This window comes from Dromiciops gliroides, chromosome 4 (genome assembly GCF_019393635.1).
Source record: "Dromiciops gliroides isolate mDroGli1 chromosome 4, mDroGli1.pri, whole genome shotgun sequence".
Classification (NCBI taxonomy): domain Eukaryota; kingdom Metazoa; phylum Chordata; class Mammalia; order Microbiotheria; family Microbiotheriidae; genus Dromiciops; species Dromiciops gliroides.
Window position 1 is genome coordinate 211,485,655 of NC_057864.1, and position 16,505 is coordinate 211,502,159.

General features: G+C 39.0%; 1 protein-coding gene across 2 annotated transcripts in view; it reads left to right on the forward strand.

The window, feature by feature from the left end:
- Positions 1–16,505, forward strand: part of PITPNC1 (phosphatidylinositol transfer protein cytoplasmic 1) — a 395,894-nt gene that overhangs the window by 175,242 nt on the left and 204,147 nt on the right. For both annotated transcript variants that reach the window (XM_044004819.1, XM_044004820.1), the window contains exons 3-4: positions 12,135–12,223; positions 15,819–15,826. In XM_044004819.1, the coding sequence (XP_043860754.1) occupies positions 12,135–12,223; positions 15,819–15,826 (97 nt within the window). The remainder of the gene's footprint in view (positions 1–12,134; positions 12,224–15,818; positions 15,827–16,505) is intronic.

Sequence of the window (16,505 nt, forward strand, 5' to 3'; positions counted from 1 at the left end):
TTAGTCCAGCATGACAGGTTTTGAATGAAGTCATTCTGGTCCTTTATAATCACTGTCTCCTGTTCTAGATATTCACCTAGCATCTCTTTAACTATCTGTTGTACAGGACTGAAATATGTCTCGATACAATAAGATTAAAAGTCAAGCTTGTTGGCCTGGAGTTTGCAGACTATTCTCTTCCCAGTTTTGAAAATCAGGACAACATTTGCATTTCTCCAGTCTTGTGCTACCTCTTCTGTTTTCCACAATCTGTCACATATCAGTGACAGTGGCTCAGCCATCACATCTGCCAGTTCTTTCAGTATTTCAGGATATAATTCATCTGGACCAGATGCTTATTTACAATTGCTCTCCCACCATTTCCTTCCCTACCCCTTATTCAGAGCAGTAGCAAGGTGCGTGTGGGGGAGCTTTCATGGGCTTCCCTGGTGGGACTTCACTCTCTACCTCTGCTTGTGAGTTTGAACGGTCTTTTCTGGTGAAATGTTTTTGATGAGTTTATGGCCTTTCAAGGAACCACACCTTACTGGTAAAATGAAGTTAAGATGTTATATGCAGAGGAGACTTTGTTGATCTGTAGGTTTTTTGTTGTTGTTCATTTATTTCAGTCATGTCCGACTCTTCATGACCCCATTTGGAGTTGTTTGCCATTTTTCTCCAGCTCTTTATAAGGATGAGGAAATGGAGCCAAACAGGTCAAACAGCTTATATGTATCTGTAGCTGAATTTGAATTAAGGTCTTCTTGACTCCGGGTCTAGAGCTCTATCCAGGAGCTCTGTCCACTGCACCATCTCATTGTACTCATAGAGGGGACATGAAAGGTCAGAAAAAGGCTCTTGAATTGGTAAAAAATGAAGACAAGAAGACAGTGGAATACTTTGTCATTTTAAATAAATGTCACAGGGCAGCTAGGTGGCACTGGCTCTGGATTCAAGGATCTGAGTTCAAATTTGGCCTCAGACACTTGACACTTACTAGCTGTGTGACCCTGAGCAAGTCACTTAACCCCCAATGCTCCTCCCCTCAAAAAAACCCTAAAATAAGTGTCACTTATTTGAGCCCAATTTTAACAAAGAAAGCAGAAGGCACCAAGATGAGCCATTTAACTTTCTTGGACGATATCCCTGAAATAAAAGATTTAAGCTGAGAGTCAGTCTAGCCCCGGAGAAACTGTGGGAACTACTTAGGATAAGATACTTAGGAAATAGTTTACTCAACATGGATTATTGAGATTTGAGTTCAAATGCCAACTCTGCTATCTACTCTTTCTCTCTCTCTTTTTTTTACATGCAACAAACATTTATTTTATTTTTCCAGTTACATATAAGGGTAGTTTTCAACATTCATTTTCATAAGATTTAGAGTTCCAAATTTTCCTCCCTCCCTTTCTTCCCCCTTCCACAAGACCGCAACCAGGTTATATGTTTACAACCCACAAGTGTTCTTTATCAGTTCTTTCTATGGGGGTGGATAGTAAGCTTTGTCATTAGTCTCTTGGGATTGTCTTGGATCATTGCATTGCTGAGAGTAGTTAAGTCATTCACATTTGCTCATAGAACAATACTGCTGTCACTATGCACAATTGTCCTCCCAGCTCCACTCACTTCACTATACATCAGTTCATGAATCTTTCCAGGTTTTTCTGGGATCATCCTGTTTGTCATTTCCCATAGCACAAGACCATTTCACCACAATCATATACCCCATCTGCTATCTACTCTCTATGTGACTTTGGGAAAATCTCTTAACCTCTTTATGCCTCACTTTCTTCTTTTGAAAAGTGAAACGGTTGGATTGGATGGACCTCTAAAATCGCTCTCACTTGTTCTGTGCTTGGTGGCACAGTGGGTACAAACTTTGGACTTGGAGTCAGGAAGGCCTGAGGTCAAATTCCACCTTAGTTGCTCATTAAGTGACCCTTTTGTTGTTTTTGTTCTTCAGTTATTTCAGTCACGTCTGACTCTTCATGACCCCATTTGGGGTTTTCTTGGCAAAGATACTAGAGTGGCTTACCATTTCCTTCTTTAGCTCATTTGACAGATGAGGAAACTGACTCAAACAGGGTTAAGTGACTTGTCCAGGGTCACACAGCTAATATGTGTTTGAAGTCAAATTTGAACTCAGGACAATGAGTCTTTCTGAAGGTAGGCCTGGCAGGTACTCTATCCACTCATGCACCCTAAATGGGGGTATAACCCAAGTTTCTGTCATAGACCTTCTTCTTGCTACTACTTGTCATTTGGTTATAGTGCTTATAGTAGTACTTTTTATAGTAGGAAAGAATTAGAAAAAAAGTTGGAGTCTGCCAATTGAAGAATGAGAAGACAAGTTTTGGTGTGAATAAAATACATTATTGTTCCATAATAATTGATGGATATAAGACTCATTTGAACTGATGGGCAGCTTGGTGGCACAGTGGAAAGAATGTCAGGCCTACTGTCAGGAACATCTGAGTTCAAATCTGGCCCCAGACTCTACCTGTGTGACCCTAGATAAGTCACTTACCCCTATTTGCCTCAGTTTCCTCATCTATAAAATGAGCTTGAAGAAATGGAAAAATCTCTCCAGTATCTTTGCCAAGAAAACCCCAAATGTTGTCATAAAAAGTTGGAAATGAATGAAAAATGATTAAACAACAAATGCGCACTGATGCAGATGAAATAAGCAGTACCAAGAAAACAATATACATGACTACAATAATGTAAATGGAAAGAGCAACAAAAGGAAAAAATTGAAAATGAACCTCGTGTGGTTATGACCAATTTTAATGTCAAAGTCATGTCAAGTCAACAAACATCTATTAGGCACTTACTATATATGCCTAAGCCTTCCAGAGACACAAAGAAAGCCAAAGAGTCCCTGCCCCCAAGGACTTCAAAATCTCATTGGGGGTGTGAAGGAAGCTACATGCAAACAGCTAAATATAAACAAGACACCTCCGGGATTAATTGTAGTTAATCTCAGAGAGAAATCGCTAATATTAAGAAGAACCAGGAAAGGTTTCTTTTATAAGGTAGGATTTTAGCAGGGATTTGAAGGAAACTGAGAGGCAGTGGTGAGGGGGAGAAGAAAATTACAGACATGGGGTATAGTTAGTAGATATTTCGTATTGGGAGATGTAGTGTCATGCTAGGAACAGCAAGGAGGCCAGAGTCAACTGGACTGAAGAGTACATGGATGAGTAAAGTATAAGAAGCCTAGAAAGACAGGGAGGGGCCAGATGATGGATTTTAAAAGCCCTTCTTATGATAGTGGGCAGCTAGGTGGCACAGTGGATAAAGTACAGGCCCTGGATTGAGGAGGACCTGAGTTCAAATCCAGCCTCAGACACTTGATACTTATTAGTTGTGTGACCCTGGGCAAGTCCCTTAACCCTCATTGCCCTGCCCCCCCCTCCAAAAAAAAAATATGATATAGAAATGTTGAGATTGCAATGCCTATGGGACGTCCATTTTAGTTATGACTGTAATTCAACAGAGAGAATAGGGCCAGATATATAGATCTGAGATTCATCTGTATAAAGATGATTATTGAATCCTTCGGACCTGATGAAGTCATCAAGTGAGATAGTATAAAATGAAAAACAGAAGAGAACCAAGGACAAAACCCGGGGAGACACCTTCCATTAGCGGTCATGACATGGATAAAGAACCAGTGAAAAAGACTGAGAAGGAGTGGTCAGACCGGAAGGTGGAAACCCAAGAGAGAATGGTGTTATGAAGGCCTAGAAAAGAGAGGGAAGACCCAGATGGCAAGTAGGAAATGTGTATAAGCTCATGATGGATAGCCTCTCTTTCCCTTGAAAATAGGAGGTGGCAGCCCTGGAGTCAGGAGGACCTGAGTTCAAATCCGGCCTCAGACACTTGACACTAGCTGTGTGACCCTGGGCAAGCAACTTAACTGCAACCGCCTCACCAAAAAAAAAAAAAAGAAAAGAAAAAAAAGAAAACAGGAGGTGAGAACCTCTGCTGAGAGGGTACTTGAAGGATGCAAGATTTTATACTCCCTTTGCTGGCATGATTCCTGACACTTTAATTGACATTTTTGATGAATTGCTGTGATTGAAAAATTCACAACTCTATAGAGTTGTAGACAGCCTGGCTGACGGATGAGCCTTTACCTCCACATTTAGGCTGGTCTTGAGATGATACACATTTAGTTACTGAGCCCAGACTTGAAGCCTTTTCAGCTTGGTAGGACCCCTCACACGGTTTTTTATTCTGAAATCCAGGGTCACACTGAAGAAATGAACTTTAATGTAGGAATAATATTAGTAGCTGCATTTATATAGCAATTTTAGGCTACCAAATACTATAACATTTCATTTGACATCTAACCATACTATTGAGATGTAGACATACACATGTATATATAATACACGCACACACATATAAAAAAATGTGTGTTAATTTTGGGATGTGTAGTACAAACAATCTCATTTTATAGAGGGACAAAACTGAGACAAAGTTCAGGTCGCTCATCTGATGAAGGGCGAAACCATAATTCTTTTGTTTGTTTGTTTGTTTGTTTTTTTGGCTGAGGCAATTGGGGTTAAGTGACTTGCCCAGGGTCACACAGCTAGTAAGTGTTAAGTGTCTGAGGCTGGATTTGAACTAAGGTCCTCCTGAATCCAGGACTGGTGCTGTGCCACCTAGCTGCCCCCTAAAACCATAATTCTAAACTAATAATTGGAACAGCTATCGTTTATATAGCATTTTAAAGTTTTCAAATGGCTTTAATAATAATAATTATAACATTTATATAGAGTTTACTATGTACCAGGCACTGTGCTTATGCCTTTCCAAATAGTATTTAATTTGATCTTCACAACAACCCTGGGAGGTAGGTGCTATCATTATCCCCATTTTATAGATGAGGAATCTGAGGTAAACAGAGATTGCTGGACTCTTGCCCAGTAGTTTATCACTGTGTTGCCTAGCTGCATATGTGTGTATGCATGCATATGTAAATGTATTTACATACACAGATAACATAGATGAACTTGCACACATACACAGTGCATACATGCATACATACATATATACACACATACAAATTTACTCATTTGATCCTCACAACGACTTTAGGGAGCAGGTGCTATTATAATACTATTTGGTTATAATAAATACATAGAATTAAATGATAAAATATTATTATAATTATAATAGCTTAATGTTTGTTCATTCTTTACTTGATTCCCATTTCCATTTTACAGATGAGGAAACAGGCCGAGAGAGAGTAAGGGACTTGCCTAGGGTCACCTCGCTGGAGAATGTCTGAGGCAGAATTAGAAATCATCTTTCTGACTTTCAAGTCCTCTGATCTTGCCACTTCAACAGCAGTTGCCTAAACTAAATTTTCAGGCTCCAAAACTGGTGTTCATTCCACTGTGGCACCTTTCTTGTCCTTTTATCTAGAAGTAGGAGACATTATTTGATCCACTTGGAGACAGGCATAGATTTCATTCTAAACCAAGAATCTGAATGGCAGAGATGACTCCTTAGAATTGTAGGACACATGACAACCGAGATCATGAAAGTGGCAGCAACCGTGGGAACTAATTAAATTTCTTTTTCCTTTTTAGACAGACAGTGATAAGTTTTTGATGTGAGGAGAAATAACATTTACTTTCTCGGGGGAATAAGATGCAAATAATGACTCTCCAAGGGGAATGGGAATGGGATGCCTAGGAAGAGGCTTGTTAGGAGGTTAAAAAATTTACTGGAGGCTTATCTTAGATGTTGCAAACTCCTCAAGATCCAGATCTTGTAAATAACATCAGGATGGTTCCCTTCCCAAACTCATTAGAATAGAGGCAAATAAAGTCTTTTTGTCAGTCTCAGCTCAATGAATCCCCTTCAAATGGGATAAAGCCATTAATTAATGATAAGGAAACAGCCATTAATTCTAGTTTAAAATTGGCTGAACAGAACAGCCACAATGCTCTAGAGCCTTGACCATTTCCAAAAAGGATAAGATTCAATTCTGTTTTTCCTCATCTGGGAAAATGATAGCCTTTTATGAACCACCATCCCACCATTTCCACTACAGTGGACAGAGAGCAGGGCCTGGAGTCAGAGGGTCTCGCTTTGAGAGCCCTGGCTCCCTTGGCTCCATCTTTTGTAAAATTGGGACATTATTTCGGTTACTTCCCTCAATGTTGTTGTGATGAGAATGCTCTATAAGTCATAAAGTCCTGTAGGAACAGATGTGAGTTGTTTTAATGAGGAATGGGACCATGCTGAGAGAATTTTTCAAATGGTTCAGAGTGAATGAAATTATATGCTGTGTAAGACCTCTGGCAAAGGTGGCATGCCCAAAATACCAAGGAATGTTACAGAAGGTGGTGTGGTACAATGGAAAAGCCATTGGATTGAGAGTCACAAGACTTGGGTTTGAGTCCTGGCTTTGGCCTTTGTTCCCAGTGTGCTCTCGGGTAAGCTACTTAATTTTCTGGCTGTGTTTCCTCCTCTGTACAGTGGAGTTGTTGGCCGAGGTGATTATCAATAAAGTCTCTTCCATTTGTAAACCTGATCCTTTAAGGCAGAGCTTCTTCAACATTTTCTGCCATCGACCCCTTTTCGTTTGAGAAATGTTTACAGTATACAAATCAAACATTTACTGCCAAAATTTTTGTGAGCCTCCCCCCTTTCACAGACACACAGACACACAGACACACACACACTCAATTAAATGCGACCCCATATGAGGTTGCAAACCACAGTTTAAGAAGCTTTGCTTTAAGGAGAGGTCAAGGATTCAGCAAGCTCTGGACTTGTGGCTAAGCCTAAGACTGCACATACAGCAGGGAAATCCACCTAAGTAAACAAACAGACTCCTTAAGAGTTCTGCTCAGCCCTCCCTCCTTCATTCTTTCCCTGACTGCCTCCTTCCTTCCTTCCTTCCTTCCTTCCTTCCTTCCTTCCTTCCTTCCTTCCTTCCTTCCTTCCTTCCTTCCTTCCTTCCTTCCTTCCTTCCTTCCTTCCTTCCTTCCTTCCTTCCTTCCTCCCTCCCTCCCTTCCTCCCTCCCTCCCTTCCTTCCTTCCTTCCTTCCTTCCTTCCTTCCTTCCTTCCTTCCTTCCTTCCTTCCTAAATTTCTTCTATGTTCTGGGCAATCCCTGCTATCAAGGAACTTAGTTTAGGTGTGGGGGTGGGGGTCTTTCTTGTCAGCACAATCCGTTTTTAACCACAATATGAGTCCCATTTTAATGAATGACATTTGAGAAGACTAATCTCTCTGCTTTTATAAGCTGCCTTCCAGCGGTGTGGGAATGAGACTATGATCTTCTTTAAGGCTAATTAGCAATAGTCCATGCCTCCTTGCTCCTCCAGATGAACCTATTCATACCACTTTGTGTGAATATGGCATTCCAGTATAGTATGGGATTCCCCTAGAAGTCATTATGGTACATGCCTCAGAGCCTTTGGATTTTTTAAGTTTTTGGCTTGCTTTTCTCAGCATTCTCTCTTGGTGAGCTCATCAGTTCCCATGGGTTCAACTATCACGTACAGGAAGATAACTCCTAAGTCTTCATATTCACTTCTTAACTCTCTTCTTAGATCCAATCCCACATTACCAACTGACTACTGGATATCTCCAAATTGATATGCCATAAGTTTCTTAAACACATCATATATAAATTTATTACTTTCTTGCCAAAACCCATTTCTTTTCCTAATTTGCCTATTTCATTGCAGGGCACCACTATCTCTGGGTTCAAGGCCTGCCTCTAACATTTACCAGCTGTGTGATCCTGGGGGCAGCTAGTGGATAGAGCACTGGCCTTGAAGTTGGGAGAACCTGAATTCAAATCTGACCTTAGACACTTACTAGCTGTGTGACCTTGGGCAAGTCACTTAACCAATTGCTTTAAACATCCAGGGCCATCTCCAGTTGTCCTGATGTATATCTTGCCACTGGACCCAAATGGCTCTGAAGGAGAGAATGGATTTAGTGACCTTGCACAGCCTTCCCTCACTTTAACATCTAAATTCATCACGAGTGATGACATCACCCCAGTGTTGGGTTATCTTTGAGAAGGAAGGACAAAGGACAAACAACAACAACCACATCAACCCTGGAAAAATCACTGAAGTTCTCAGTTCCTCATTAGTAAAATGAGGTGGTTGTGTGAGAAGGCTACTTTAGTCCTTTCTAACTCTAAATGTATGATTCCATGGCTTTTCTACTTACTCATCCAAGTTCTGGACAGATTCGAAGACTTTCCTGATTCTTTATTCTCAGTCATCCCATATATACCTGGTCAGTTGCCAAGACCTCTTTATTTAGCTTCCACTGCATCTTGGACATTTGTGCCCTTTTCTCCATTTTTGTAGCTACAAACTATACACAGGTTCTCATCACCTCTCAAGTGGACTATTGTGATGGTGTGCCTGCTTCAAATCTCTCCCCTCTCTAGTCCATTTGGCACATTGCTACCGCATTGATATATCTAAGACATGGGTGTCTATGTCACTCCCTTCCTCCTCAAGAAGCTCTAGTAGTTCCCTATTACCTCTAGAACAAAATACACACAATGACATTGAAAGGCTTTGAAAGTTTACTTCCAGCCATGTTGTCTGCTTACTGTTCCCTGGATATTAAATTCCTCTTTCTTCTCCTTTTCTCCTGCCCACCATGATCATTCATTCATTCATTTTGCATAGGCATCTTAGAAATCTTATTTTTTCTAATTGCACGTAAAAACAGTTTTTAACATTAAAAAACATTTTTGAGTTCCAAATTCTCTTCTTCTTCTCCTCCCCTCCCTCTTCCCTGAGATATCAAACTATTTGATATAACTTATACAGCAGTCATGCAAAACATATTCCCATATTAGTCGTGTTATAAAAGAAAATAGACCAAAAAAACCCAATGGGGGAAAAAAAGCAAAAAACAGTATTCAAACTCCATCAGTTCTTTCTCTGGATGCAGATAGCATTTTTCATCATAAGTCCTTTGGGATTGTTTTGAATATTAGATTGCTGAGAATAGCTAAGTAATTCACAGTTGATCATTTTTCAATATTGCTGTTACTGTGTACAATGTTTTTCTGGTTCTCCTTATTTCACTTTGCATCTGTTCATGTAAGTCTTTCCAGGTTTTTCTGAAAACATCCTACTCTTCATTTCTTATAGCACAATAGTATTTCATCACAATTATATACTACACCTTGTTCACCCATTCTCCAATTGATGGGCATCTCTTTAATTTCCAATTCTTTGACACCACAAAAAAGAATTGCTATGAATATTTTTGTACATATTAGTTTTTTTCTTTCCTTTTTAAACAAAATCTCTTTGATGTACAAACCTGGTAGTGATATTGCTGGGTCAAAGGATATACATGATTTTATAGCCCTTTGGGCATAGTTCCAAATTGTTCTCCAAAATGGTGACATTCTCTCTTCTACCTCTGCATAGGTTGACGCCATACTCAGAATGCTCATCTCTGTCTGCCTTGCTGTATCTCTAACTTCTCTCATTCCCTCTTTTCTCTCCCAGTGGAAATGTAAGCCCTTTGAGTGCAGGGCCTGTTTTGTTTTGTCTTGTTTTGGGTGGGGTGGTCCTTATTCCCCGGCACACAGTAGGCATTTAATAAATGCTTGTTGAATTAAATTGAGTTGGCACTTTTCCAGAGAGGAAGTGAACAACAGTAACTTAAGCTGCTATAAATTGTGTGGTTGCCCTGGAATCCTGGAGCTCTGCCTGGTCTGTGTTGGGTGGGCAGTTGTCCAACCCTGTTTCAGTAAATTAAACCCATGAGAACATTACTTGCCAGTGAGTAGAATCCATGGCTTCCTACATAGCCCAATATTGCAAAACTGTGTAGGGTAGGAACAGCCAGGAGTAAATTCATGTATGGTTTTGGTTGTGGACTCATCTCGCCTGGAAGCTCAGTTTTATTTCCCCAGTCGTGAGCTCCAACTCCCACTGTACTCAAACCCCAATGACTTATGGAGTCAATCATTATTAGAAGCTATAAACCCTCTTCCAGGAGGCAGACCTGCCCATTTGAACAGTATGAGTGTAAGGTAAATGGACAGTTACTGCTGAGATGATTTTTATAGGAGTGTGAAAATCTGTATTAGATCAGCAAGAAGAATTGCTAGGCGAATTATAAAACTGCTTCAGCTTGGCCTCTCATATCCCACCTGAGAGCAATTGCATTAGTCTGATGCTCTCTTCTGTTTTGAAAACTTTGATTTTATCATTTGTTTTAATCCTGATAAAGATCCCAGGTATCTGTATTGGGTCAGAATACCTGTCTGGAACAAAATAAAGCCTGGAAGCCTTCAGCCATATGGAAAGCAGGAAATTTGAATAGATCTTCATCCAGGGGCTCTCTCTGCTCCTGGAGTTCTGGTTTCATTTGAATTCCAAATCCTGAAAGAGTTGTTGGGCTTTGTGTTGTTGTTTTTAAAAATCCCTTTTGTTGGTTATGTCTGCTTAGAATTCAAAACTGCTTCCTGCCTTGCTCCCAGCATGCAGTTCTCAGGAACTGAAAGACTGTGACATCTTTTCAGGTTTCGTGTATTAGACATCTAATACGTTGGCATTTGGCTACAGGTGATAGAATGAGAAAATAGCAAAATGGTAATGGGATATTAAAAAAGAAGAAGATACTTCTCCCTTGACCCAAGATTCCACATTGAAAGGGAAAGACAAGCATGTTGGAGTGTCATTCTCAGGGCCTGTTCTGTGTAATTCATGAACATTCAATGAAACTAATTTTATTAAGCACCTACTGTGGGCAAAGTACTGAACATATTAAAATGAAGAAAGTGAAACAGGCTCTGCCTTCTAAGAACTTCCATTCCACAGGGGTACAAGGGAAGACATGACCTTTAATTTTAATTCCATGAAGCATTTATCTCATGTTTACAATGTGCCAAACACTATGCGGATACTAGACTTGAAAAGACAAAATGAATCCATCTCTATCTTTAAAAAGTTTCCATTCTTCTGAAGGGACAAGTATGATACAAGGTACAGAGTGTCTGGGGCAAAGGAGAGTTTTGGACAGAAGGCATATGGGAGGAGACGGGACCTTGAGCTGGGCAGGATCCTTGAAGAAAGCAAAAAGTTTAATAAGTGGAACACTAAGTCAGAGTTAATATATTTCAGGCCTTGGAGGCAGCCTGCACGAATCCATGACAATGACAGAAAACACACTGATACTGTAGGACAGCCATGGCTAATGCAGAAATATGTTTTGCATGACTTCATGTATATAATGGGTATCCTATTTCTTCCCTTCTCAATGGGTAAGGGAGGGGTTAGGAAAAGAGAGAATTTGGAACTGAAAATAAAAATAAAGTTTAAAATAATTTTTTGAAAAAGATTGTAGAACAGCTAATAGTCTAATTTGTCTGAATTATAAATTGGGTCAAGGGATTAAGCAACGATAGTGAATAGAAGAGAAAAAAATAAGTTTATGTTTTTAAGTTTACAAAAAAATTGGGGACTGATGTTCTTTTGAGAATTTCTGAAAATCTAGTGAAATGCCCGTGTCATCAGGCCCCATATTTATTGTGGTCCTTCTTGTGAACCCTCTTGTTGCTATTCTCCACTCTTTATACTCAGAGGGATTAGAAGGACAAAATATAGCTTTTTGAAACTTGCTTGTGTCCCCACTCAACTGTGCTTATTCACTCAATACCACATAAGGCCAGAGAGTCTTTTTCTTTTCTTTTCTTTTCTTTTCTTTTCTTTTCTTTTCTTTTCTTTTCTTTTCTTTTCTTTTCTTTTCTTTTCTTTTCTTTTCTTTTCTTTTCTTTTTTTAATAGTATTTTATTTTGGCCATAGAGTCTTAAACCCCTGGGGACCTAAGCTGGGGCATATGCCATCTCATTCCCACAAAATGGTCTTCCTTCAACACCACCTTCTTGACGTGGCATTGCCATCATTTTCCTTGACAAATTAGTGGCATTTCTAATTTGTGATCAAGTTGTGTCCCTTTTGCACATAGATGCAAATGTGTGTATGAAATAATTAGCTGCCGATAGGGCTACAGAAAAGACCATTGGCAAGTGAGTATGTCGTGTGTGTGACAAAATGTTCCCATTTCCTCTAGGAGTTGCTTTTTATGGTTATATATAATTTCTGATTTGCTCTTTCCTCTTCCTTACAGCAAATTGCCTAGCTGGGCTAGAGCTGTGGTCCCCAAGATATTTTATGTTACAGAGAAGGCTTGGAACTATTACCCTTATACAATTACAGGTAAGTCTTCAACCAAACCAATCTATAAGCACCTCCAGGCAACAAATGTAAGGATGTAGTGAAAGTCATTGTCTAAGCCAGTGGTCTCCAAGGTGGGGGTTATGGCACCAAGCCAAATAATATGTGTTCAACAGATCAGAGGGTGAAAAGATGAGTCCATCCTGCATTCTACACAGGAAACAATTATAGGGCTTGTCTTGAACACAACTATACCTCTCCTTTAACCATCATGTGCCCAGCACTCTACCACTCCCCGCCCTTTGTGCAAGCACTCAACTTTCCCTTCTCTACCCGTATTTGTTCAGGTGTTGGTTCCTCAGAGCGTTTTTGACCTAACTATAATAGGAAGCTGAACAGATGCCTTTGAGAAAGTATATCTGCACCCCTCCTCCTTTCCTCCAGTCTCTTCTTCTACTTCATCTGAATTACCTCACGAATGGGACTTAAACTTACTGAGAATGGGGATTCATTCTTTCCATTTGTATCCCTAACACCTAGCATCTTGTCTGACATATAGTAAATGCTTCATAAATGCTTATTGATTACACATACACTACCCATTTGGGGGTGGTATGAAATGAATTGCAGAAGATAAGTGGGTATGGATGGGCTGTTACCGTTCTCTTCAAACCCAGCCTTCTTCTGAACTTCTCATTGTCCAGAGCACCTCCCTCTTCCTAGTCACCCACCTTCATCCCACAATCCTTCTTTTCACTCACCACACAACAGATCCAGTCACTTGCCAAACCTTGTCATTTCTATCCACACAACATCTCTTTCCCTTCTCTCTTCTCCCACAGCCCCCACCCTAATTTAGTCCCTTAACACTTCTCCCATCCAAGGTGGGGCAGTGAGGGTTAAGTGATTCACCCAAGGTCACACAGCTAATAAGTGTCAAGTGTCTGAGGCTGGATTTGAACTCAGGTCCTCCTGAATCCAAGGCCAATGCTTTATTGACTGCGCCACCTAGGTGCCCCCTCCCCTGGGCCCTTTCAACAGTTTCCCTATTTACTCTCCTTGCCTCAAGATCCACTCCAAACTATCTTCCACACAAAATTTTCCTGAAGCACAAGCCTGACCTTATCACCACTATTCAAGAAACTCCAGTGTCTCCCTGTTGACTTAAGGATCAAATACAAACTTCTCTTTAGCATTCAATAACCTTCAGAATATGGCTCCTTTCCAACTTTTTTATACACTCCTTTCCTTCCTTATCCTGTAAAGTCCAGCCAAAATGGCTTTCTGTATACTCACACAAAAACACAACTAAAGTATCCAAACAATAGGGAATTACAGCGTGACCCTGTCCATTAAGCAAGCTTATATAAAGCTGAATGCATTTAGATGGAAAACTTTCTGCTGAATTGAAATCAGAGGCAGTTCATTTTCCCTTGTTTTTGCATGATAGTATCTACAGATAAAAATGATTTGTGTTTTAAAGCCATTATTCTCTTGCTGTTATGACCCAGGATATTTTATGTCACAGAGATTGTTACATTATGTACCTTCTAATAAAAAAGTAGCTAAAAAAAGAAATGCATCTGTTTAGTTGGCTAGCTACATTGATCAAATTAACTGAATCATTAATTACTAAGAAACAATTATTATTTATGTCTGCCCTATCCCCTAGTCCATACATAGAGATTTCTAAAATAAAGAAGCATATTTAATCATATTGCTTTCACCAAAAAGAATCATTATTAAAAATATTTTTAAAAAATTATTTATTTCATCTTTATCCCATGGATTTTTCTTCTTGTGTGTTTTATATTAGCACAGTAGCACATTAATATAATTTATATACTCTCAGCTGGCATTCTCTATTCTTATTTCTATCACAATTTCTGGGCAAAATATACTATAGTATAGTATATATAGGTAGTTACAGTAGAAGTTAGAGGGCTAGTCTTGGAATTAGGAAGATGTGGGTTTTATTCCTGTATCAAACACATGTTCTGTGTGACCATGAGCAAGTTATTAACTTCTCAGTGCCCCCAGGAAACTCTTTAAAAATTGAAAAATTATAGGTTTAAGGAATTTCCATGCTAGTAGTTTCATACAATGATAAATTTGCAGGTCTAGACTATTAAAAAATCAAGAAAAAATTTGGGATATACAATATAACATTTTTTTCCTGATAGGGATGCAAGATGAAAAAAGTTTGGAGACCACTGGTCTAGGCATAGAATTATTTACTCCTGTAGATGCTCCTCTTCCCTTTTCCTACTATAGAAGCATAGAGTGTGTGTGTGTGTGTGTGTGTGTGTGTGTGTGTGTGTGTGTATCTCACTTATAAAGATGTGAGAATCAAATGAAATAACATCTAAAAGATTTGGTAAATTCTAAAGTGCTCTACAAATATCAGATACTATTATTAGTATTATTATTTCCTTACAGTTTTTAGGGGATGTCTTTTCTCAATAGCGTTTGCTTTTACCAGTTGCTAAGGAGGGAAAAGAAAAGAAAAATGAAAATGTAAACCACTCATCTTTAAATCATAGTATCTAGACCTAGAAGAAACCATCTAGCCCAACCATTCTATTTTACAGATGAGTCGAGTCTCCCCTTACCCCCAAATCAATGTGACATGCCCAAAGTTCCACAACTAGTAAGCAACAAAGCAATGATTTGAATGTAGGGTTTCCGACTTAAAATCCAGTGTTCTTTCCTTACCACTACTCTACCTTCATTCCTATTCCAATATGTCATAGAGTAAATTTCTTTCACAGACACACATATAAAAATTGTCCATGGAAGTCCAAAATGGTCACCAGCACAAACAACTTCCCTTATAATCTGATTACACAGAAAATTCTACTTCTTACTCCAATTGAAATAACGGATTCATTCTGGAAAAATTTGAATGCATATTATGTATAGAGCATTCTCTCAGAAATTGTTGAAAAAGTGAGTTAGTTAGAAAGAGGAAGCTTGGATAGAGGGCTAGCCTTGGAATCAGAAGAATTAGAGTTCTAGTCCTGTTTCTGACACATTTTGTGTGACCTTGGGGGCAAGTTATTTAATCTCTCAGTGCCCCCAGGAAACTCTTTAAATATAAAATTACATGTGGAAAAAGTTTCCATACTTGGAAAGAAGGAGAAGGTTCAGTTCTTACGCTTATGAAATAACCCAGGTCACCACTCTGGCACCAACAGAACAGACTTTTCCCTGTTCAATGGATATTTTTCCAATCAAAAATTGAACTGCAAAAATTTCCCGGAAATCAACTCTTCCATTCTTTACCAAGACTTTTCACCTAAGCTCTAGTTTCAAACTCTGATTTTATTTAGTCCTTTGGTATTTATCTGGCAACAGATTAATTGAATCTGATCCCTTGTCTACCCAACTAAGAAGTGTCATTATTAATTTTACATGTGAAAACATTCCAAGAACAATTTTGGTGGTCTGGTCATTTAACATAATTGGGAGGGGGTGGTGTTCTTTACATAATTATTTTGGTCATTCTAATTCACTGGTATATTTATGGGTTATATAGTTTGTAATAAGTGGAAGTAATGACAATTGTCATCATGTCATCTCTCTCTTTTTTTTCCCCCTCCACACTTCTTTCCTCCAAATGAAATTCTGGGACCAGAATACACAGTAAGTTTTAATCATTTTCAAATTCTTAGCCTAAGATCAGTGAAGTAATTAGAATGTCTCTTGTGTCTGTTCTTTTAAGTTCAATGAAAAATAGAAGAGTAGTTCAGAATAGGAAATATTTAAACTCAAGCAATAATTCAAGTTATATATAATGTAAGAATTTGAGTGTTCTCATTTGTTCAGATGGATTGATGTTCATTTAAATTGCTTTTAAAGTTGCTTAAGAAAATAATTTAACATATTTTTGTAATTTAAAATCATGTGTCTGTTTTATCTGTGTCAAGTGTCTTCATTGGAAAAGCAATTTTGGGGAAGATATCTTTAAAATGGTGGTTGTTACTTGGAAGTAGAAGCTGGGGTTACAGTTCATGTACCTATAATCTATTCTATTAAATGACTAGGTATTAAAGTCATAGGTAAACAGTTAAGATGGCTCAGTGGTTAGAGAAGTGTGCCTGGAGTCAGGAAGACCTAAAGTCAAATCCTGCCTCAGGCACTTACTGTGTGATTCTGGGCAAGTCATTTAACCTTTCTGTGCCTCAGTTTCTTTATCTGTAAAATGTGGGGGTGGGGGTCATAATTAATAGCATCCATTTCCCCAGGTTATTGGAAGGTTCACATGAGATAACACATGTGAAGTATTTTGCAAACCACAAACTGCTGTGCTAATGCCAGGAAT